Source organism: Orbicella franksi, chromosome 9 (assembly GCF_964199315.1).
Source record: "Orbicella franksi chromosome 9, jaOrbFran1.1, whole genome shotgun sequence".
Lineage (NCBI taxonomy): Eukaryota > Metazoa > Cnidaria > Anthozoa > Scleractinia > Merulinidae > Orbicella > Orbicella franksi.
Genome location: NC_138153.1, coordinates 16,769,776 through 16,794,921, shown reverse-complemented (window position 1 = coordinate 16,794,921; position 25,146 = coordinate 16,769,776). Strand labels below are relative to the sequence as shown.

The 25,146-nt window shown below is 41.2% G+C and overlaps 2 protein-coding genes and 1 pseudogene across 3 annotated transcripts; 1 reads left to right on the top strand and 2 right to left on the bottom strand.

The window, feature by feature from the left end:
- Positions 1-2,307: 2,307 nt before the first annotated feature.
- LOC145497763 (bone morphogenetic protein 1-like) lies at positions 2,308-9,678 on the bottom strand. The gene is made up of 10 exons (XM_081477616.1): positions 9,343-9,678; positions 8,795-8,956; positions 7,132-7,200; positions 6,653-6,895; positions 6,409-6,526; positions 5,736-5,833; positions 5,478-5,561; positions 4,545-4,814; positions 3,358-3,483; positions 2,308-2,698 (listed from the first exon to the last, which is right to left on the bottom strand). Exons 1-10 carry the CDS (start codon positions 9,413-9,415, stop codon positions 2,583-2,585), a joined length of 1,359 nt encoding a protein of 452 aa, XP_081333742.1. The 5' UTR covers positions 9,416-9,678; the 3' UTR covers positions 2,308-2,582.
- A 2,076-nt stretch (positions 9,679-11,754) lies between these two features.
- On the bottom strand, positions 11,755-18,680 carry LOC145497835 (zinc metalloproteinase nas-4-like). The gene is made up of 9 exons (XM_081477700.1): positions 18,075-18,680; positions 17,638-17,733; positions 16,812-17,006; positions 14,181-14,301; positions 13,759-13,850; positions 13,561-13,644; positions 12,786-13,037; positions 12,153-12,266; positions 11,755-12,055 (listed from the first exon to the last, which is right to left on the bottom strand). The coding sequence occupies exons 1-9, from the start codon at positions 18,154-18,156 to the stop codon at positions 11,934-11,936; spliced, it is 1,158 nt and encodes a 385-aa protein (XP_081333826.1). The 5' UTR covers positions 18,157-18,680; the 3' UTR covers positions 11,755-11,933.
- A 1,065-nt stretch (positions 18,681-19,745) lies between these two features.
- Positions 19,746-25,110, top strand: LOC145496895 (zinc metalloproteinase nas-6-like; annotated as a pseudogene). The gene is made up of 9 exons (XR_014050616.1): positions 19,746-20,547; positions 21,654-21,761; positions 21,955-22,173; positions 22,658-22,776; positions 22,861-22,952; positions 23,059-23,142; positions 23,737-24,003; positions 24,584-24,703; positions 24,785-25,110. The product of XR_014050616.1 is annotated as a zinc metalloproteinase nas-6-like (transcript).
- Positions 25,111-25,146: the final 36 nt, after the last annotated feature.

Below are 25,146 nucleotides of genomic sequence, written 5' to 3'. Positions count from 1 at the left end.
CAGGGGGATAAACCACAATTAAAGCTCTTTTTTTTGTTTTTCCTCACTGTTTAATTCTCCTAGTCCTCAGTCAGACATTATTTGTGATTGAGGTGCTATGTCAGACAGTGATTAATGGTTCTTGTGCGCTATTTTATTTGGTTGAAGCTTCTCGGATTCTCGGAACCTAAATGCTTGAACTGGCCTGTAACGAGGCGAATTCAAAGAAAATAAAAAGAAAGGCCATACACCGCGTATAACTTTCTTATTATCATTTTTAAAAAAAGCAGACAAAAGCAGCGGAGAACGGGGAAAAAAAAGATAGCGAGAAGGAAGAAAGAAAAAGAAGGAAAAACGAAAAGAAAACAAAGAAAAACGAAAAAAAGGAAGAAAGAAAGGGAGACATGCAGACAGGGAGAAAGATTGTGTGTGAAGTATTTTAGAAAAGTAATAAAAGCGTGCGACTGAATTTATTTTGGAAATGACAATTGGAAGTTGGCACTGGCGCATGACAAGAAGGTGGTGGAGGAGGGCGTTAGCTAAATACAGCAAATTTACAGTCTTTCCGTAGCCCCATAGATACAACGCTATGAACGAGTTTCGCTTTACATCGTAGTATTAGTAATAACCTTTCAAGGAAGAAGCGAATAGCAAGTTTAAAAGGAAACACGCACTTGTACAAGGAAAGGTTATCACAAGCTTTTACCAATTCCCATATTGATATTAGGCAAAACGATCTGGGGCTCTGGAAAAGAGACTAGGCGAGAGATTGGGAAAGCGTTGGTATCCAAAATCATTTGACTTAATGCCAACTGACGCATTCTCGTCCCCATAGCCCTTTTCGCTTCTCTTAGCCGGCGGCAGGAGCCCATCCTGCAAGCGGGGCCTTGGCACGAGAAACAAAGGCCAGGCCCCGCCAGCTAAGAGAAGCTAAAAGGGCTACGGGGACGATAATGCAACTGACGTCGTTAACCTCGACTCTGCTGCTGTGCAATTTAGCATAATTTATTAAAGTCACACCCATACAGGGGGAGGGGCAGGTCTAACAGTACCAGCGAGGGTATTTATATGGGTAACAACATTGCAACCCCAACTTTATTTGCAGGGTAGAAGCAGGAAACAGAAACAAAACACTGATTATGGTGGCAAAACATGGGTGGCAGGGAAGACAGAGCCTATCTTCCCTAGAGTAGCGGCGTCTCTAGGGGAACCTATGTTACTGAGGGGACCAGAAGAGGGGTGCCCTTCTGGGAGGACAATAGGTCAGATGGTACGATGGCACCATCCTGGAGAGATCCGGACCTATTTCCTTGGGGGTAACATAGGATGGACCAGAAGAGGGGTGCCCTTCTGGGAGGACAATAGGTCAGATGGTACGATGGCACCATCCTGGAGAGATCCGGACCTATTTCCTTGGGGGTAACATAGGATGGACCAGAAGAGGGGTGCCCTTCTGGGAGGACAATAGGTCAGATGGTACGATGGCACCATCCTGGAGAGATCCGGACCTATTTCCTTGGGGGTAACATAGGATGGACCAGAAGAGGGGTGCCCTTCTGGGAGGACAATAGGTCAGATGGTACGATGACACCATCCTGGAGAGATCCGGACCTATTTCCAAGGGTGGCCATAGCACTTACTGTAGGGCAAAATGTAGCCTAGGTTGCACACAATACACACAATATAAGTAATAGAACGTGGCAGTGAATAAACCGAGAAGGTTCAGCAGGCGAAAGCCACCTTCTCACGAAAGGTAATTACAACCACATGGAGGAAAAAGATGGGAAAGGACAAAGCTACCAATACAGAGAGGGAGGGAGGGGAAAGCGGAGAACGGCCTAGCTTGAATACTAGCTCACAACTGGGACTGGGTCAGAAAACAATGGGATTTTACTAACTGGGGATTGAAGGAGTTGGGAGGGGTATAGCACGCTGAAATCACATGAAAGCATGGTGGAAAATCACTGGGAGCTTTGTCGTATGATTTCCCATATGGTAAAACGATTGCGTTACATTGGACATTGACCTAAGGCTATTGCACAATGGCTAATAGGGGGAAGATAACAGAACTGGTGACAACCTTAAATGACAGCTATGATGTAGACTACAGAGCTCATTAACCACAGTTTAAATGCTTAAACTTCTAAGAGCAATATCCAAAAGCTTCGACCGTGTTTGTGGCATGTGACGTTTGGTTTTGACTAGCATGATGAGAAGACAAAAAACATGTAACTCAAAGTTCACCTTCATCAAATTTAAAAGTTTATTTCACAGAAACACATTTCATACCGTCTCAAATTATAATAAACTTGAAATAAAAATCTGCCCCTTAATAAAAAAAAGTCTTGACAGCAGTTTAGCCCAATGTTGAGTTTTTGCTAAAATATACAAGCTAATACACAGTACAATCTCAGTATTTTCGATTTAATTAATGTGGCAACTAAAATCCTTCGTAAATAAGCGTCCAAAAGTTAGCTATGGATTAAAAAAGGATTCTTTTCAGGAGCGATTGGTGCAACTGTTTTTAAAAGTCTTATTTGGGAGCTTATGGTATATTCATCTATGGCTTTCGATTCTCAGAAAAAGCTATTGAACTGGATCAGTTAACACTTTCCACAGCTCTTCTTGCAGTAGATATTCATGTAGCGTTCGTAACGTCTACAGGTTCCCGGTGTCCTGGCCCAGCCAGCGCAGTATTTGTGCTTGTCTTGACAGACAACTAGGTGAAAAGAAAAAAGACTTATCAACTAACTGAACAACAAAACTTACAACTAGTTACTGCCTTTATGGGAAAAGCGGACCCAATCCGTTGTCTAACTAGATGTTAGTAAAAAGCTAACTGAGGAGAACTTTATTTTATCATCTAGAGTAGACTTTCAGAAAAGTTAGCTTGGTCGGCTTCGCTATTCTACCCTGAAACTCATGAGGTCGACTTGTGGTAAGTCTACATGCAGCGCTACGTACAGCAAAGGTTCCTTGTTTTTTTCTTGTTTTTTTTTTTCATAAACACACTCCTTTTAATGCTGTATGGGAGTAGGTAGGTTTGAGCCTTGGATTGTGACCTTTGTGGATGCCCTTGACTAACAAAGGCACTTAATTCCCACACATTACCTTACTCTATACGCTGGAGAATAAGTAGATACGTATATCATGCATTGAACTTTGGGGCAACCAGACAAGAAATAACCCGTGAAGGACTATCATACCACCCTTGGGGAAGAAGGAATGATGTAGCTGTGTTGTCGCGATGTAGCATCAAATTCTTCTTCCCTGCAGGTGAGAAGCCCGGGGGCGGACTGAAGATGTGGGTCGTCACGTAAACGCTGCGTTGTGTGAACACCTGAATTGCATGACAAGCAAATAGCATGTTTTACTCACCGGGTTCGTTGCACTTGCAACTTTTCTGACATTTCTGATTCATGTAGCTTGAGTACTGTGGGTTACTACAATAGCCTTGACTCTTCCAAAATGAGCAGTAGGTGTTTTGATCAGTGTACGAACAACCTTTTAAAAAAAATACGGAAATTATTACTACACTCCATTCGGGTGACACGAAACATAACTATTTGCAAAGTTGGAAGAGAAGACCAGAGATTTCGATGAGTCGGCGACTACCGCTTAATAAATCAGTTTTGCGTTAATATCTCAAATTAATAGGCTCTTTGCAACTGGGGTCACGTGGCCAAATTTTTCCTAGAAAATTTTTATATTATGAGCTATAACTTAAAGAATGCCAGAAATGGAAAGAGCGTATCGAAAATACCAAAATAGTTAAGTTTGAGGCCCCTGGAATTAAAGAGTAAGTTTATAAGACAGTTTGAATTTTCGGAAAATTTAGAGGATTTGTATGTAAAATGTTGCTGGAGAGCAAAGTCTTGCTCTCCAGCAACTTTTTCCATACAAATCTTCTTACCCTTTCAAAAATTCGGACCGTCATAAAATCTCCTTCTTTAATGATGGGGGCCTCAAACTTGGCCATTTTGATATTTTCGACAAGCTTTTTCTATTTCTGGCATTCGTTAAGTTATAGCCCATAATATTATGAAAATAGGTCACGTGATGGCTTAGCTGCAAAGGGCCTATTTAGTCAGAATTGTTTTGTTATATAAAGAAGGTAATCGACCGACAGTTTCAGCTACTGAATGTGACCGACTGTCCAATTGAACAGTTAAATTTCTGACTAACTGAATGTTTGGATGACTAACCGGCTTAGTGACTGACTGACCAAATGAGTAACTGATCGACTGAGAGCGACAGAATGATTGACTGATTAATTAATTAACTAACTAACTAACTAACTAACTAACTAACTAACTAACTAACTAGCTAGCTAGCTAGGTAACCGACCACTTGAGTGACGACTGGCTAACGGACTGATTGACTCACTAAGCGGTCAACTGATTGACTGACTGACTAACCGAGAAACTGACTGACTGACTAACTAACCAAGCAACTGACTGACTGTCTGACTCACGGACTGACTGACTGACTAACCGACCAATAGCAACTGACAAAACCCTTTGACATCCCTCAATTAGGATAGATTGCAGAATTCTCTGACCCACCTGGTGGACGAGGAGTTTGGGGCTTTGGAGGGGGCTTGGTGACTGGTGGTTGTCGTCCGCAATATAATAGATTCGCTTGCTCAATGTCCTTCTTACTCAAACCATACCGCTGTCCAAGGTTAGTGCGACCGTTCTTGCCTACAATAGTTCTTACCCCCGCTCGGTTGGCGAAAGCAGTGGAGGAGTAATGCATAACGCTGTCGTAGTCATAAGAAACACCAAGACTGTCGACACGATTGGTTCCGTACTTGTGAAAGTTGTACGCCATTCCTAAGTGGAGAGGACAGGGGAGAGAACTGTTAAAAAGCAACACACGTCACGGAAAATGTAGACAAAATGTTTCAAATTTTTTAATGCAATGTGTATAAATCGTCCCCAGTTCTTGTTTCTTTTTCGTTCATCATTATGTTTCTGAGGTTCTTTCATATTTTAAGGTTTCCTTTGATCATATCTTATGGAAATTCTGCAAATTGCAAATTGCAAAAAAAAAAAAAAAATGAACCAGTATGTCGTGAAAGTGCGACAGAGAAAACTCAAATACTAGCGTCGAATAAAACAACGCATTAAGATTGAGGTGGAATTTATAGATCATTAAGCATAAGATTATTAATAGTAACTTAGCCTTGGACAATAGCGAAGCGCGCGAGTGACGTCATAACTCAGACAAACTCAGACAAACAAAACGGAGTAGTAAAAGATTTGACGCCTTTTCAAGCTCGTAAGCAAGTGTTCCAAAACAATTTTTAAAACGAAAATTTGGCGTTCATTTTCCTCCTATTTCTCTTAGAACATGCTTATGTTGTCTGACTCTCGCGGGCTTCCAATAATTTGCCTTCTATTTTTAGACTTCGCGCGCTTCGTTATTACGAACATATATGAGGATATATTTATTAAAAAATTATTTAACGATATGTGAGGATATTCATACTTTACCTCTTTGGATGTTTCCCCAGTTGATGGTGACGTAGGAATCTCTATCGGGACGGGATTGCTCGTGCCAGAGCCCGAGCGCATGGCCTGTGTGTAAAACAAAACAAAACAAATCAGTCAATCAATCAATCAATCAATCAATCATTCAGTCAGTCAGTCAGTCAGTCAGTCAGTCAATCAACGATCTTCATCCTGGCTTCTAGGCAAAGAACACAAGCAGAGTTGTCTATACGTTTTAAAAACAATTCACAAAATACGTACCTACTTCGTGTACGACGACACCCAAATACCCACAGCCTCTTCCTATTGAGACCTTCTGTGGGCCCGAGCCAGGCTGACGACCCACCATAGAATAACACCTGAAACAAATCATGGGTAACAGTTTATATCAATAGAAAGACTCAGGAGCTTTCGATGTTTCCATCCAGTGACAAACAGTACGAACCCAGAACCCAGCGTTTTACATTCTCTCTATTTCTGTCCTTCGCAAGTGGTTAAGAAAGCAGATAGTCCCGTTCGTAGACACGCCTCTTTAATCTGTAGACACCCGTGGACACTCAGTGGCAGGCAGCGGAGGAGAGGGAAGGTTGAAAAAATCGGCGAGGAATAAAATAGGCCTCGAAAAGTAGGATCTATAAATGCTGCTTCCGGATTGGAAAGAAAAAGGCTTTGACCAATCGGTGGACAGCAGGCCTGCAGTCTGTTTCGTACGTTTTTATACGAAGCCTACACAAAGGCAAGTTCAGGACAAGTTTGTTCACTAGGTCGCCAAGATTTTGCTCGAAAATGAAAGTTTCGATTACAGTTTCAGCAGGAGTCCATTAGTCCAGGAGGACTCCTGCTTTCAGCGAGTATCAGTGGCAGGGAGGAGACGTCAGCCAGCGGCAAGAAGAAATGAAAACCGTCAAGAAAAAATAAAGAACTATCGTCTTACCCTCCACCGGAGAAGAAGCTGAGATAACGGCTGTGACGGTTTCTGGGAACGAACTTCAGGCACTTGACTCTCTCCATCCAATGGTTGAGAGCGCGCAGAATGACTGGTCTCTCGTTACCTAGTATGAAAAACAATATTTCTCTCGATGATTCTAGAAGCTTTAAACAAAATAAGTTGTTTTCTCATTCAATTGACTAATTAAAAATCAAAGTTGACTCGAAATACGAAGCAAATTAAAACTTACTGTTACTAGAGGTAATTTCATAGGGTACTTCTCGCTTTCCACTTCTCCCAATGGGCCATCTCAAGTCACTACCTCTGGATACCTTCATCAAGGCCCTCTTAGATCTCCTCTGAGGCTGCTTACCCCACCCCTGAGGAAGAAAACGACTCGGATCATCACCAGGCACCAGGATCCCTCGGCTATTCAGGCTGTTGCGTATATCTGGCGTCATAACAATGTCACCTTGAAACACGTCGACTCCATCTATAAAAGAGGGAAAGAGAAACGAGCGCCGACGGTGTAAGATTAATTCAACTATATTTCTCGTATTTTGCGTGGACTGCGCTTAATCCGCACTTCTCTGAGATTTTCAATCTTAGCGTGAAAAGTAAAACGAGAGAAAATAAAGTGGCTGCGCGAGACTGGGGACGAGGTGTCTTCAGAGTCACTTCCAGCCTTTGCTCTGTCGAAATTGACTTTTCTATCGTCAAACGATTTACCTGTTGTCTTGCCATTATCTCCTGTTGCTTCAAGGATCGCATCAAAGACAGGCTTTGTCGTCTGGTTTGCTACGGAAGATAGCAATAAGTTAGTTACTATCCACAAAACACAGTCTTCAGTGTTTAGGTCGTATGTGTAACGTGATGTTCTTGTTCTTGTTTTATTTTTGCCATTTATAAATGTATTTAAAGCACATCAATGTATAAGGAAAGGAAGCCCAGGGAAGGGAAACCAATACCAGTGATGTGTAAACTCTTGATAACCTTACTTCAGGTACAGTGGAGCCCCGTTAGTACGGACACCAAAGGGACATGATAAAGTGTCCGCATTATCCGGGTGTCCGTATTAAGCGGGCTAATTTAAAAGAAAATATATGAGCTTTTTAGTTGTCGGGACAAAGAAAACTGTCCGTTATAAGCGGGTGTCCGTATTAAGCGGATGTCCGTATTAAGCGGGTGTCCGTAGAGCGGGGTTTCACTGTACTTAATTTTTCAATCAACTCAAATTTAGAAAGTAGTTTTTGTCGTGGGGGGTTGGGGGGAGGGGGGGTTTGCTGACAAGGTAATCGTTACCTGGGTCTGGTGTAGATGGACATCTGCACCAGTCACGTGCTCAGAGACACTTTACGGTCTTTACATGTTGTACTAATGCAGTATGGACCTTTTCAAGTCTTATCGCAATCGCGGGGAGTGGAAATTTAAACAAAAACTACTCAAAACTTCAATTAACCCACAATGTCTATTTTTTTATGCCTTCTTCTAATAGTAGCATCTTATGGCTGAAAATGACAAGAAGATTTCCATTTTTGGGCGATTTATTACTAATACGGACCGGTTATGAAAGCATGTGAAAGGAGTACTTTTTTTCAAAAAAGGTATACGAAAGGGCTACCTTTCTGTCAAAATGGTAAACAAAAGGGTAGGGAGTTGGACCTTCAAGGGGAGCCTCCCCGTATTCCCAGTATAAAACTGTAGAGTACCCCCGGGCGGGGGGGGGGGTTTCGATTGTAGTGTAGGGTCTGTTAACGGGATATGTACCTGTGAGTTTCATCAATCTACGAAACGAAAAATCGGGCGTCGATAGAACCCGAAATTTTCCGGATTGGGGTCTTATCAACGTCAAAGAAAGCTCCAGAAAATCATATTGCACGAATTTACGTACGAGCGGGTTGAATCCGGGTTGAATTGAAGCTGCGGAGAAAAACGACAGCTTTATCTCAATGAAAACAGCTGGCATTGTCTGGAGTATGTATCACGAAATTCGAGCAAATAGTAACCATAGGGAAATCCAATATTTTTCAAAACAACATCTGAGATAATTATAGGTCTTCCAAATGGTTATCCACTGACAAGATTTAAAGCCTGATGGAGGAGGGGTGGAACCGTGGCTGTAAATTTTCGGCAATGGTGTTTTAGCTTAAATAACGTTAAAATTTCAGCCCGTTTCTCAGAGGGCAGTAAATTTTTCAGATTTCAGATGTCAACTAGTGTTTGCAAAGCGCGTCATTTCTTTCCAGCTGAGGTCACCCACAGTTGAGAGAAACGTTGCGCGCTTTGCTTTGGCTTGCTATTCTAGGCTCCAGGAAAAGCCAGTTCTTGGGCCAGAGTATCGTCAACGTAAAGAGGGCAAAAATATACTAAAATATTAATTATGCCAGCCTACCACAAAATCCCCAGCTGTTTGGTGCATAATCTTCCTTCAGAGAGCACCACTCCCTCCCGTCAAAGTCTCGTGTCGTGCATTCATAGAAAAGCTCGCCATGATAAGTGAAAGGAAACACACAACAGTTGCCATCTGTTGTTTTGCGAGTGTCGCACACTTGGCCTGTGAAAAAACAAACAAACAAAATCACACCTTTTAATTCCTAGCCTGCGTCTCAGACACTACATACCGCCTTTAAATTTTCCGTCTGCAATCCTGGTTCTCTGACGAACAATTGCAAAATGAAATACACTTACTGAAAAACCTTTCCGCCTTAAAAGCCAATCAACATCTTATTTCTCCTTAACAAATTGGTGTAAGGTAAAGCATGCCTGTGACAAGAAGCAAAAAGTTGATCAGCTAGTAGATTTATGGTAAAGAGACAGTGGTCTTTTAGGATCCGCTCTTTCATGTATCTTTTGCGACTAACTTTTTGCCAAAGCAAAGGCAACTCGCAAGCAAAATCTGGTCCCTGCCCGTGACTTGTTAGTGCCAAAATTCCAGTTTACCTGTAGGTTGCGACGAAAGCTTCTGAACTTGCGCCACGATCAAGAAGGTTGTAAAAATCCACTTCAACATCATTTGTTCCGACCGTCAGCTTCTGCGGTAGTTTCTGTGTCAGGTGTGAAAAAATGGGGTTCTTGAAATGCTTTATAGGACTTTATCAATGATAACAAAGGTGACTAAAGGAATCTTTAGACGCTCATTATCTCGAGATTACGCACGCAGTGAATTTCACAATCGCGCGTAGGTCGTAGGTACATTTTTATGCCTTCTCTTATTTCAGTTTTTCGTCACCTTTCCTTTTATGTCATGCGGCAAATCACCTCGGACAGATGGTTTTTGTTTTACCCCGCAATTTTGTGGCACGTGCTCGTAAATTTTTTTAAAGGTCATTCGCTATTTTCGCTCTGTTGTCAGATTATTAGTGGACCTTGCCATCACTAACCTTTGTAAGAGTGTTGTTTCGAGTTATAAAGATCTAAAAAGTGCTATCAGGGAATACTACCTGACAGAAAAAACCAGGAAATTACTTTTTGTTGACCAGTTTGTTGATGAAAGATGTAAATAACATGACACCGTATACTCAGTGTGTATTGTATTTCCAGGCAGAAATCCGCCCAGTGATGCGTTACACTGTCTATGCTTAGTCTAGTCTGGGATATCATACATCACGGAAATGGACAATCTGCTCGCAACTAAACGTTGCCATACACAGACCGATTAACTCGGCAGGTTTCGCCAAATGACGTACAGACTTGTGAGCAGAGCAATCTGTTTGACATGGGGGACGAAAACGCCTCCCGTGCCCCCTCAGTCCCTCCTCCCCCTCCCCTGCCGCTCCATTCCCTGTTGTGATCTGTTGCAGCCGAGCTAGGGTATTAAGCTCCCGGATTAAGCTCGGAGAACCCGGGGGAGAAATTGACAAAACTTCAACCAGATTGTGGAATTCCAAATGCAGACGAAAATAGATGCTGTTTTTTCTCTCGAGATAATCGATGTGCGAGTTGAGTGCGAAGTTCGTGTGTGCACGAGCCTCTTACGCAAAAGCCTCCTACGTAGACGTTCATTGGGCTAGATTGCGTGACGAGCCCAAAAAGCGTCCGCGTACTCGTAGCCAGGAGGCTACTTGAATACGAGGGTGCTTTAATACGGAGATGTCCTTATAAAAGCTCGTCGAGGACTCCTCTCCAGCGAACGTTGAGGGGGGGGGGGGGGGAGGGAGGGGGAAAGGAAGTTGCGCGGCGATCAAAGAGTCTTGGTAGCTAGGAGGCCACCAAGTCTCGTGATACACATGGAGTATATTGCATACTGTCTATATTGACTCCTTGGTAACTTTCCGTTAGTTCAAACTCTTACTATTTCTGGCAAAATATCGAGGAGAAATGGATTATGTATTACTGACTACATGTGACGAAAAGCATGCTTCAATTTCTCCGGAATTCGGGGAACATGCAAAAACGTTGGTTAAGAAACATTGTGTACACTATTTTATGGGAAGAATCTCTTTCCAACAGAACGTTATACAGGTACAAAGGACACACCACAGGCTAAGCAGCCACTATAGGACGTTTATTTAGAGGGATTTAGACAACCATGTGAAAGAACATTTTGAACTCTGGAAAAATCTATAATTTGAGTCTCTGTAGTCCGGCAACCAAATGTTTTAAGAAACATATCTGAACCTAAACGATGAATCTATCTTATCGCCTGGTTCGTTGTGGTACATTTTCGTTTGTACTGATGATCTTAATCTTGTATCGTTCTTTTTTTCCAACTGAAAAAGAAAAGGACTTTATGGATATTTTGTTGCATCCTTATATAATTTTTTATTCATTACTTGTTGTATTTCATGTTTAAGGGTTACGCATGAAGGGCAACAGGAATGGTAAAATCATAAACATTCTAATAGACAGCGACAAGAAACAGCGGTTACAAACATTACAAATAGACAACGCATGTTGTAACATACGAAACGTCAAGTTGATACATTAATTTTTAGACCATGCGTTGTCTATTGGTAATGTTTGTAACCGCTGTTTGTTTTCATCCTTCTGAAATACAAGAATGGTAGAATTTAAGTATATCGAGATACTACAGACCAAAATGCCCTTCATGAGAGAGAGCATAAAATTTTTAGCAGGGCCTTTTTTCAGAGAAGACCAGGAACGAAAGAGGCGAACATGTCAAGAAGAACCTGAAATGAACTGACAAGAGTACAGGAGACAGAGTCTGTGACAAATCTATATACAACAAGGAAAAGCACTTTTTATTTAAAACGTAGGACATTCTTATAAATATAGCAGCTAATATACAATTTCTAACAGGATTGACGCATCTATGATGAAATAACGCAAAACGTTATTACAAACGAAACTAAAAACTCCGGAAAACAAAGTGTATTTCTCCACTTTTAGCTTAGTGAGTGAGTTCACTTTTCTTCTTCGTCGTCGTGGTCTTTTTCTTCTCCTTCTTCTTCTTCTTCTTCTTCTTCTTCTTCTTCTTCTTCTTTCTTCTTCTTCTTCTTTTCAGGCTTCAGTCTTCTTCTACTTGGTTTTAGAATCATCGATTGTACAGTTCATTCGCAGGACACGATTCTTTAGCATATACCACAGCTTTTCTTGCAGTTGGCGGACATGTACACCTGGTACCTCCCCTGACAGTAACCTCTTTGTCTCCAGGCTTGGCAGTTTCGGTGTTGGTCGCGACATGAGCTGGTATCTAAGAAACAGACAATTGAACAATAAATACAACATATAGGAAAAGCTAGGAAAGATTATCCATTGATATTCACCGAGATTGAAGTTTGAGTACTTACCTTTACAGAAGCAGGTTGCTTTACAATACTTTTGCATGAATGACTGCCATTGACCGCTTTTGCAGTGGCCTGCCCAAGATGGACAACTGGAGTATCCGTCTTTGTACTGACAGCCTATCGAGAGAACATGTACATATCATAAGAATAGACCATTTTACAGTTGTCTGCTCAGTGACCTGGCCTTTCTATGGCAGCGAGGCTAGATTTGACCTTGTTTTGATACAGACGTCACTGCTTTTGTTGTGTAAAACAAGTTGTTCTGATGCTAACTAGGTGCATTTACATGACAAAAGCAGTGAGGTCTGTATCAAAACAAGGTCAACTCTAGCCTCGCTGCCACACAAAGGCCAGGTCACTGAGCAGACAACTGTAAAATGGTCTATTGTCGGCCATCTCTGAGACCTCTGACCCTGGGACAATGTAAGCACAGAGACCCAGCTAAGAGCACAGGACACGGGGAAGAAGAAACAAGCGGGAGACACAAAGTAATAGGCTACTAAAATGGATAAAACGAGACAAGAAGACTTGTCACACAATGGTTTAAAGGAAACATTGCGTGACGTGATTGCGTGACGCGTTTAAAGAGGGCATGTCTATCTACAGAACTGTATTGTTTCTTGTATTGTTGTTTACCCGTGGGCGGTTTTGGAGTGACAGGCCTGCTTGTGGGTTGTCCACTGCAATACATCCTTTTCGCTTGTTCAATGTCCTTGAAGCTCAGCCCGCGCGTGTTTCCCAGCTTTGTGCTTCCGTCTTTACGTGTGATGGTTGTCCGTCCATTTCCAAAAGCAGTGGAGTGATAGTGCATGACACTGTCGTAATCATACGAGACCCCGCGTGAGTTGATGGCATTTGAGGGCATTATGGTGAACTGAGAGCGGACTCCTGGACAATGGAAAAGATTTTAGATTTGAAATGAAGTGAAGTTGCTCGCCGTCAATGAAACTGTTCATTGCTGAGTTTCGAGCAAGTTACACACAAAAAAATAAAAAATAAAAAAATAAACTCACACTTTCAAATTGAAAAATCTTTCTCTGACAAACTTAGCTTACGTATACTATGGTAATTTGTAGCCAGTTTTTCAATTTGCTAACCATATTTTATTTTTTTATTTATTAGAATTAATTTTAGGGAGTAAAAATGGCCTAAAGAACTTTATGGTGCTAGCTAGTATCGCAAAAGGAAACTGCCCTGTCCAAGCAAACGGTAAAATCGAAACTATTTTGCAGCTGTTGAGAGTTCGATCAAATACCAATGTAAATTGCCATTGTGTAATGAAGACCGCGTGACTCTTCCTGTGCTTGCTATTGGTTACATTTTGTTCCAGCCATTGACACCTGCTACACATTTTCCTGCGCTTGCGTATTTTTCTTTTTACTCCCGATTTTGATTGGTTTATTTTACTTACCACTTGGAATGTTGTTCCAGAGAATATTGATGTAGCGATCCCTATCGGGACGGGACTGCTCGTGCCAGAACCCGAGGGCGTGTCCTATAGAGAATTTTAAAAAAGAAGTTAAATTTATTACACTATTATATCATTCATTCCTCAATTAGTTTTAATTCAAGTTTTCTTATTAATTCTCATATGTTTCAACCAACTCACCAATTTCATGAACAACAGTGTGAAGATATTCACAGCCTCGACCAATAGAAATCTTCTGTTGTCCCCCAATTCTTCCAACCATGGAGTAGCATCTAAGAAAATGAGTGACAATTTTCAGTGCATGAACAGATAAACTGGAGGCAAACAGCCTGATGCTGAACGGGGAAATTGGCGAACCATGCAATTCTGAAGAATATAGGAGACATTTCATGCAAACGCGAAACTAGAAAAGAACTCTTTCTCAGGTTGATTTGAACGTTCAGAAAATTTCTCTATCCTCCCAAATTCTCGCTCGCCCACTCTAGCTTTGCTCTCTTGTCAGAACCTCTACACCTATCTCTGAGTTCAGGTGCACATTCTCGTCTCACGTTATCACTCTTTCAGGTTTTGTACCAGAGAAATCAAAATGTAAATGTATTTACCCTCCTCCAGCAAAGAAGCTGACGTAGTTGGCATGGTGATGAGCTCGTAGTACAAACTTGAGGCAAGGAACGTAAGTCATCCAGTGTTTAATAGCTGCATCGATTACATCGCGGGCATGCGCTGTGACAGACAAAGACGAAAATTCTCGTTAAAAGTAGTTATCATGGTCATTAGACTGAAGCCTTGCAGATCACTGATCCATGCATTTGAATGATCTATGCAATTAGCACTTCATAATCTGTTTAAAAGCGTTCTTCTAACAAACTGGAGTCATGCCACAGTTCAAAATCAAACGCTCTCCTAATTTTCCTTCCGGTACTGGCATCGGCCGTACAGTGGACAATGAAAAATACTGTTGCATGAATCCCACCAAATACTGATAAAAACTATGGCACACAGTTTAGCGAGTTACGATGAGAGAGCTTGGTTGTAAAAGGCAAACAACTGACCGAGTTTGAGGAGCCGGCCCTAAGATGAAACTTTTTAAAGAATAGGCTGTCCTGAGGTAAATCTTTTTAAAGAATAAGTTGCCCTAGGGTAAAACGTTTTAAAGACTAAGTTGTCCTAGGGTAAAACGTTTTAAAGAATAAGTTGCCCTAGGGTAAAACCGTTTGTAAGGAATAAGTTGCCCTGTGGTAAAACCTTTTAAGGAATAAGTTGCCCTAGGGTAAAACGTTTTAAAGAATAAGTTGCCCTAGGTTAAAACCGTTTTTAAGGAATAAGTTGCCCTGTGGAAAAACTTTTTAAGGTATCAGTATAACCCATTTGACCATCCGCGCGCGGTCCGCTCTAGCGTTCGTGGCTTTAACAAAAACCCATATAAACCGTATATTTACTGGAAGCTTAATAACTACAGATTATGACCTGACCTGTTTAAAACGGTAAAAATTTACCGTGTTTCGAAAATGTGAATATATTTACAAAGCTTCACGAACCCATAAATCAAGGTATACGCCCGCTAAATTTAGGTCGGAGAAAACGATTAACATGGCACCCGTTTCTTCACACATTGATCTCAAAAACCGTGTCTCAGATTTTTGGCACATGCGTTTGTTATTATTTTACAAGAGGATAAAGTTAGAAAAGGGAGAAAAATAGGACTGCCCGCGAAAAAAAGGCATAACTTTTTAATGAAAAGAGTAATCAGAATTCGCAGACACGGTTTTGTCGGCGTTCGTTCTGACAACATTCTCTCCGAATTTCAGCCAATTTGGTCCAGGGGCTGCCGACCTGGAACTCGAAATGCACGTACAACTCGCCTATTTTTTACTTTCGAGAAACAGAGAAAAAATAAAATTCGGCGGCATCCAAGTGTTATGAGATTATCACACCAAGGGAGACACCGCAGAGGAATCAACTTTCTGTATAACAATAGGACTGTGACAGTTAACATGGAACAGGTACAAATTTCCGCGACGGCGCGCGGTAAATTATTCACCAGTGAATAAAACGCTTTTTCATGTGTGAAGTCAGAATTCCAAAGTTAGTAAACGTGAAATTATCTTTTGATTTACCATATTAGCGTTCGAAATTTTACGTATCGGTTGACTAATCTTCAAAATTATGACCATGTCACTGTTAACGTGCCGAAGGCCCGTAGAAGGTTCCCGAGAAAATGCAAGCGCACAAAGGGAAACGCTGGAGAGGACGTCGTAAACGGGACTACATCGACTGATGTTGATGCAAAGGCAAAGATACTGGAAGAAATGACAATAGCTGGGTAAGAAAAAAAAATGTTGCACTGCTGATTCTAATTTTGTACAATCGATCTGCCTTTCAATTTCGTCCACTTCTCTTCGTCAATCTCCTCTGCTTCGACAGTTTCTTGCAAAAGTATTTTAGCGTGGCTTGCGCTCATTTCGGCTTGCTCGCTGGCTTCGTGATCGCGATCGTTGTCGCGTTCATCCAGCAATTTTTCTTGATTGTAAAACGAACCTTTTGCCGCTTTCCGCTAATTTAGCGGCCCACTCTTTGTTGAAAGTGTTTTTCGCCTTCTTTGGCCTTCCTTTAGCCGATGAAAACGGGCAAGATCGCTCTGTCTTCTTCGAAGACATCCGCCACTGATTATGGCGCGCGAATCGCGTGTCAACTCAGCATGATCTTGATGTCATGTGACTTCTTGCCTCGATAATTATTTCATTTGACAGAACTTGTCAACTCTCAATTAAGTAATTAATATGCAAAACAATCTTTCTCGCGCGATAACTAGCGGCAGATATAAGACTTTTTAGTGGAGTTTTTTTTATCTTAAAGATTACTTTAAGATTTATCCAACCGCTTAAAAAAGTAAAATTATGCAAAATTGCAAATTTTCCCCTTACTGATACCAAGAATAAGTTGTCCTAGGGTAAAGCGTTTTAAAGAATAAGTTGCCCTAGGGTAAAACATTTTAAGGAATAAGTTGCCCTTTGGTAAAACTTTTTAAAGAATAGGTTGCCCTAGGGTAGAACTTTTTAAAGAATAAGTTACCCTAGGGTAATTTTTGAAGAAAAAGTTACCCTAGGGTAAAACTTTTAAAAGAATAAGTTGCCCTATGGTAAAACGTTTTAAAAAACAAGTTGCCCTAGGGTACAACCTTTTTAAAGAATAAGTTGAGCTAGGGTAACACTTTTTTAAGTTGCCCCACTCACCAACACTGCCTTCAATACGGTACGGTATCACAGGTCGGCCATTTGAATCCATCCATCGGCGGGCCAGACTCTTCATGGCTGCACGCTTCTGCCGTCCACCATCAACCCGCTGAACAGGAAGCCCAAGCAGTCGTCGTTGGGCGTGAGTCAGTTTGATGTCTCCTTCATGTAAATCGCCTCGGTGTCTGTCCGTTACTAGAATGGGTAAAAATCGCATATTGCAAGACTGGTGATGAGCAATGGTTTTCATATTTGATTCTACCGACTTTGCGCTGAGTTCAAAAACACATTGTATTTTAGTTTTTGCTCCCTTATTTCGTGCGGAAAAATCAATGAATAGGTTTTAAAATTCCTATCTCTACGCTTCCAGAGGAAAACACAAGGCAGCTGGAGTAGCCTTGGCCAAGTTTTTTTTTTCAGCAACAATCTTGTGTTTTGTAAAAGACGGCTGGTTCGTGCTACGAGAACTGGATGTTAGCGCCTTTGAGCGACCTTCATTCTTTGCGTTCCAGAGGAAAACACAAGGCAACTGGAGTAACCTTGGCCAATGTTTTCAGCATCAATCCCGTGTTTTGTTAAAGACGGCTGGTTTGTGCTACTAGAATGATGTTTGAGCACCTTTGAACGAAACCAAACGAAACCAAAAGAACTCACGCAATCAACGAAATATGCTGAGTTTAAAACATGATCATCCTTTGTTGGGTTAAATCTCATAGAGGGACAAAAGTCAAACGAATCACTTTTTAATTAACTGCTTAATTATACAACGCTTTTAGTGACTATAAGTGCTTTGTTAGACCTTATTACTGTCTGAAAAAATACTTACGTCGTAAATTTCCAACATCAGTGTTAGCCTCTTCAATCACTTGGAAAGCTGCCCTTACTGAGACATCTCCTTCCAATGTTCTTCCATTACCCGGAGCTATGGAATAAGCAAGACGAGTATTAAAAATACCGTGTTACGATAAGCGGTATTATGTTTATTGATTTTTCTTTTCCACTTGAAGCTCAGTCGATTAACATTGAAAAAACTGAGATCAAGTGAAAACTTCATAGAGTTTTGAAACAGGTAAATCACACTTTTTAAATACACACAACTCAATGAGAGAAAGTAACGAAAATAGAGACTAAGCTAAAGAATATATTGGAATATTTCGATTCGTCTGCCGAATTCTCAGAGACAAAATGGAAAAATAAACTTTTCAAGACTGTCTATCTTTAGATCGGTATTGCACTGTAAAAGCCTGAATTATTCTCTCTTACCTGGTGGCTGTTGAATTTCCCCTGGTTGAGAAACACAGTAAGCCAACTGCAGAAAAACGGCAAACAGAGCTGTTCGAAGCATCGTTTTCTCTTCCCACAGCTTGCAAACTCTTAATTCAGTTGAACGCACTTGCGGAACCAATGTATCTTGAATGCTGCAGTCTATCCTTTATATATCGTTTGTTATTATTATAAATGCTTCCTTCTTAAAGGGGGCGTGCAGAAACTGGGACCGGCATCACGACTAAAACATCGAGTTACATATTTGGTAATGGGGCAAGCGCTATCTACGTCATAGACAGGGGCCTGGCGAATTAGCGAGGGCAAATTGTTACTCAATTTCCGATTTTCCAAAAGCGGGGGCCGGCGCTAAACGATTTTATGCTCTCAGAGTAAATTACACCGGATCAAAAGTGTTTACCACGGGAAATAGTCAGGTGCTTGCATATTCCTAATTAGGTTGCGATATGGACACTATAGCCTCATTATCTTTGTTTTAGGTCGAACCATCGCAGCTGTTTGCATACGTGATACCTTTTTCCAGAGTTTTAACCTCTGCTATAAAGCTAACGCAAATGACGTAATCTTTTTTCGTAGCGTCTTGGGCAAAACTTGAGTTATCCTTTAGATTAATTTACAATCACAATGCATGAAAAATAATTTACCAACATTACAGGCCTGGCTTCGACCCAAGTCACGCATTCCAATAAATTAAAAGAAGGAAGATGAACATATAAATTTACGTTTAATTTTGGTGAAGGTTTTTAGTAATTGTAAATTACATTTTGGCAGAATAATCTAAAATCAGATACCAGGAGCTATATCTCGAATCGAATTAATCAATATGCACTTTTCAGGCTTTTCATGCACTTGTGGCGTCAGACACGTACAAGGGCGTGACGGAAGTGACTGGCGGTAACAAAGGACCTTATGACGTCAATACTGTTGCGAAAAAATTACTACTTTTAAATTCAAATGCCGAACAGCAGCAGTAAATTTCTCTCGCAGCCGTAATTTCCAGGCCGTCCCTAGCTCAGTTCAGTTGGTTAGCTCAGTTCAGTTAGTTTGGGCGCATCGCGAAAAACGGCAAGAGAAGGGCGTCACGCAATGGCACTTCTTTTTCAGACAAAAATGAAATTTGCCCAGTGTTCTGAGAGTTGTACAGATGTCCAAAGATTCAAATTCCTTCATGCTTCTGTGGTGTATGGAAATTCTGATGTGCCAGAGATTTGAAGAGTACCATGTTTCAGATAATGATTGTCTGTTATTCTACCTTTTTTTATTTCGAGCGAGAAATGCGGGTTTGTTCGGTGACATCTAAAAGACTTCTTTGTTAGACTCGTTGCACACCAGAAATATTTGCAGTCGCTGCTTGAAGCGGAAGTAATCGTTTGTTTTTCGTCTACAACAACAACAACAACAATTTATTTCCGTATCCCGATCCCATATGAGTACATGATATTACCTTAAAATATAATATGTAATATGTATATGTATGTAATGTATGTATGTAATGTATGTAATGTATGTATGTAATGTATGTATGTAATGTATGTATGTAATGTATGTATGTAATGTATGTATGTAATGTATGTATGTAATGTAACTAAATTACAATAATTTAGTGGATTAAGTAATAGTATCGGTCTGCCTGTAATAGATGGAATAACTTAGCCAGTGCATGAATGTGATTTTAGTCTGCCTGGCAGGCGTTCAAAGGGGAGGGAGATGGGAAAACCAGTAGACTGCAAAGTTCTCCCCTCGGTGCAGTTTTCAGATAGTCGAGCGAGATAAAAAAGTGGCCGAGACTTGGCAGAAGGGAGAATCACCAATGAAAAAAATCTTCACAAATGGGCTTATCTCAATCGTTCATCGCTCTCTGAAGATTTGAGTTCGCATGACTGTTTGATCGAATAAAGGAATGTTTGCTGTCTATTAGCTTCTGTTGTTTTACCTTTGGCCGGGTGTTTTACTGGCAAGCATCCGGATGTTCCGGTCCTCCCCACTGCCTTTGAAGCTCAACTAGCAGTATAATATTGACGGATGAACAGTTTCTCAAACATTTCAAATGTTTGAGAACATGAATCGAAATCTTTAAAGACAACTGTTTTCTTAGCGTGGGATCGAAAGAGGTAACTTTTTATCACATTGTCTCCCCAAATGTAAAGGTGTGAATGAATCATGAGGCGGGGCATGTGGGTTGCCGGTTGTACGTAGGGGTGGGTGGAGGCAACCACATTCGGTGTCTGGTAGAGGTTAAAACGGAAACATTGTCAGCACCTTCAACAAAATTACGCGAGAAAAAAACATATTAGTAGCGCTTGTCTGCATGCAAGGAAAGCTCAACAACTGGCCGTTAGCTGTATTTTCCCTCTCTCTATGCTCTGCGTGATGTTGAACTCAGGTGTGACTGGAAATCTGATACTTGCTGTTTTGTTTTTTTCTGTTCAAGCGCGCAGTATACAGAATCAAGGTACGTAAGCTGAATTGTTTCAGTATTGATTTAGTCACGGATAAGACGGATGAATGAAGGACATAAAGTTACCTGTTTGAATATGACGTGAATGGCCTCGTTTTAATAGAAGACGTACTGATTTATTATCTTATCCAGCTTCATGAATATGGCTTGTGTGCTATCCAAGATCTTTATAAGCTGAGCGGCTGAATATTTTGCAAGTTGCATGGGGAGCGATAAGCAAAATGTCCCTAAGCGAGATTGTTGCATTTTAGTCCTTTTAGACTATTTTCTTTTTCTTTAGTTTATCGAAACTTTCAAAATTTGTTCGTTTGTCTTCGTTGAGTGTAACCAGAAGCATAGGTGATATGCTTCTGGTGTAACCCTTGTAATTGTACGTTCCGAGCTCACAAAGCAACTGATTTCTCGTACAGTTAAGAAAAGGCCATACTCCATTATAGTAACACGTTCTTTACTACAGTGGAATTGCGATTTTTCGAACCTCCAGGGGAAACGAAAAATCGGATGGTTCGAGAAATCGGGGATAAACTTACAGTGTTCGACTGAGGAGAGGGAAACGACTTTTGGTTCGAGTTATCGGGAGGTTCGAAAAACATTAGGGTTCCAGAAATCGGGATTCCACTGTATATGGTAACATGACGCCATAGCCGATTGAACACACGGGCAACCTCGATATTCCTCAGTCTCCTTAGCCTCCCTTGTCGCTGAGAAGAGAGAGACTGGGATCAAGGTTAACGCATGGGTTTGTCCCTGGGTTATTCTAAAATCCAAGGGATATGTTCTATCCAGATCAATTACAAACGAAGGGGCCGGAAGTTGTTTTCTTGTTTTTTGTAAACAGTGTGCAATAATAAAAACTGAACTGAACTGGAAGGGAGCAAAAGAAGGGTTTTAATGCTTAAACATTGCGGGAAGAATTAGTTTTCGTAGGATTTGCCTTACCTGATCAATTTGGTTTGGTTTATGCTTGAAGTGGCCAGTCTCTGGTATGTACATTTCTCAAAAAGGAGATCCAGAAACAGACAAGTCAGCTATTTCATTCTATGTTTTGTGGTCCTCTGCAGTCTAGAGCCTTATATTTGCTGTTAATATTGCTGGAACAGGTGATGACACTACACTAGCAGAAGCTGATAAAACCGACAAAACCAACACAGCAAAAACAGCTTTTGCAATGATTATGGAAGCGAACGGCAACAACGGAAGAAGTAGAGGTCAGTAACCCATCTTCTCTCTCATACAGATCAACATATGAATTCTCAATACCGATCGCTAGTTATTGATCGTAGCATCACCTTGGAGAATTGAAATATTGAACAACTGAAGATGGGATAAACATTTCATTGTGATAATCGAGCAAAGACCAATTTCTTTTGAATATAATTTAATCCGCCTCTCTCTTGCTAGACGGATACGAGCTATTTCAAGGTGACATTTTGATGACCGACGACATTCGAAAGGAGTTGCGAGACATGGGACTATATCCATCTAATGCAAACAAATCGCGTGACAGTCAGACAAGTCCAACAAGGCGATCTAAACGAGCCGCCATATCAAGTCTCGCAAGGAGATGGATTGGCGGGAATGGAGTACCGGAGATCCCGTATCAACTTGAACCGAGTGTTCGTAAGTGAACGGAGAATTTTCTATGTACAGTTCTTCTCCATGTTTATCTTAGGTTGAACAATGTAACGGGAGGCACAGGTCTTTTCTAACTATTTTTAAAGCAATGTCTCTAGAAAGCAAACATACGAGAATATAAACTGTAGAATCCAACAACAGTTTTGACTGTCGAACCTTGTGTTTCAAGATAGCTGTAGATGTAAAAACAAAATGAACACTTTTGAATGCCCATGCTTTCATTGATAAAGGTGAAGTAAGCTAAAGTAACGACAACTAATTACTATTATGGGATACGGCAGTTAAAATGTTATTGATATATTATTTTTAGACTACCCGGCCTTGGCTAGTAAATTTTGGCATGCGTGAAAAACTGAACACGAGCGTCACTGACACGCACTTAACGCGCGCAATGAGATATATTGCTGTAGCTCTTTGCACGCATTGCATATCTATGATACCATAAATGTACTTTGTTCCCGGGTTCCAGGTCACGCCCATCGTTTAATCAAGCAAGCAATGGATCACTGGGTAAAACACGTACCGTGCCTGCGCTTCGTACAGCGTACAAACCAGCGGTCTTACATCAGTTTTTTTTGCTGGGGGAGGGTGAGTAAAGAGTTTGTCACCTTTTAAATCTCTGTTAATTGTCGGCCCAGCTACATCTCAGCTGACTCTTGTCTGTTGTTGTAGGTGTTTTTCGAACGTGGGACGGCAAGGAGGGTTTCAGCGGATTTCCATAGCACGAGGCTGTGAACACCTTCATATAGTAGTACACGAAATAGGTAAGCTATTCTGAAGCACGGTGTATGGGTTTTAAAGTGCGATGTAAAAAAGATTTTATCGGCATAGTGTTGTTAACGACCTTGTTTGATGTGTTTTTCGTTCCAGGTCATGCTCTGGGGTTCTGGCACGAGCAGTCTCGGCCCGACCGAGACCGTTACATCAACATTTACTGGAACAATATCTACCCCCGTAAGTATGAAAAGGTTGAAAGACTGTCCTATCCTTGACATAGAAGGAGCCAGATCTCGTGCCTCATCAGTGCCAGCGCTTAACTCCGGTGTCCAAAAAGCGAGGAGACTAGGAGTATTGCTACAGTCCTTAGATAGGATGACGGTCCGGGCGTCTCGCCCTCACGAGTACAAATGCTGGACTGAACATATGGGCTATGCATGTTCAGAGTTCAACTCCCCAGCCGTTTAACCACTGTGTTACTCCAACGAAATTTTTAACAATTAGGCTGAGTCCCCAGCGCAGCCAAGTTTCCTGTCGCTCGTGGAACATGAGCGCTATTAGTATACAAGGCACCATAATGATTGATCTTCAAGCAGATTATGCTCAAATTGTTCAGACAGTTTCCTCTCGCTTTTGATTGACTTTGATTGTTGACTCGGAGTAATCTAGCCGTATATCAATGGATAGAAACCTATAGCTCGACGTCTAATTGTTAACTAGGCAAAAATGTGCGAATAATTAGATTTGGGCACTTGAGCACTTTGGGCATTTGGTCTACTAAATGCATTTTATGCTAGTCACTGACGATTTAATTTTGATTTAATTTGCTAGGGTTTAGATATGCGTTCCACAAGTATGCAGACAGTCGAATCAATAGTCTTGGTGTTTCGTATGACTATGACAGTGTAATGCACTATGACTCGCGTACTTTCAGCATGAATGGCCGCACAACTATCGCTCGTAAAAATGGCGACACGCGCCTCGGAAACACACGGGGACTAAGTGCTAAAGACATCCAGCAGGCGTGGTTCCTGTACTGTAGAACCAAGCCAACAGACCACCCACCGACATTAAAACCTACCATTCATTCACCAGGAGGTAAGATCGATTATCTCATTCTCGTCACCAGAGGCCGATCTTTTTTGTCAGCACCAATAATCACGACCACTCGCCGGACTCGATTGAGCATGCCGACCAAAAGGATCGCGGCCTCGCCTTAGGGGACGAGTATACGACTACTGCGACTATCTGTTTCACGTCAAGAACGCTTTGAATTTTCAATTTTTATGCTTTGGAGAACTGGATAGAATTTGGTGAAACGCCTGAAAGTTGTGTTTAAGGAACCTTAGGAACAAAAGATCAACATGATCTACTTACAGATCAGCCAAAACTAGTGGAGCATACCAAGGTGATTTGACTGTCGAACTAATTTGGAAAGATTAGGTTTCCAGCGTTACCACTTCACTACAGTGAAAAAAAAAAAAAAAGAAAAAAGAAAAAAAAGAGAAGAAACGAAGCGCTTGCTTTTCAAGTTTTCCATGACAATTTATTTGATCTGACCTCAAATTTGATTAGACTGGGACTTGTTGATTAGACTTGGGCGTTTCAAATACTGTTTGAAAGTTTGAAATAATACATTTTCCTCATCAATTTTAATTTAATCACACCCTGTTTTTAGGTTGTCGCTACACTGACAAACACAGGTATTGTCCTTATTGGGCCTCTCAAGGATTCTGTAAAACTGAACATAAGGATTACATGGACCTGAACTGTCAGAAGAGTTGTCTTTGTGTGGAGAGTGAGTGAAGCTCATGTCTTTGTATCTTTGTTTGTTAAATAGGTTTTTGAATAGATAAATTGTTATTTCTTTTTTTTCTAGATGCGTGCCAAGATAAAGGCAGCAACTGTGGCCTACGGGCAAACAGTGGATACTGCATTTCGTACAAAGATTACATGGAAACATATTGCAAGAAAAGTTGTAGAAAATGTTGACTGTTATAAAAGAGCTGTAGATTTAACAAACCAGGTTAAAACTTTGAATAAAGCCGTGAGTGCTTTGCGTAATAGGACATTGTAGTTTAATTTCGGTGTAAAGCCTTCGTATTACATTAGGTTTTATTTCAGTTGCGCCTTGCTGAAAAACAGTAGCGTTGTCATTTGGCAGCCGCCAATCCCCGTGTTATGTAAACACGTCCCCCCCTCCACCCCCCTCCACCCCCCTCCACCCCCCTCCACCCCATC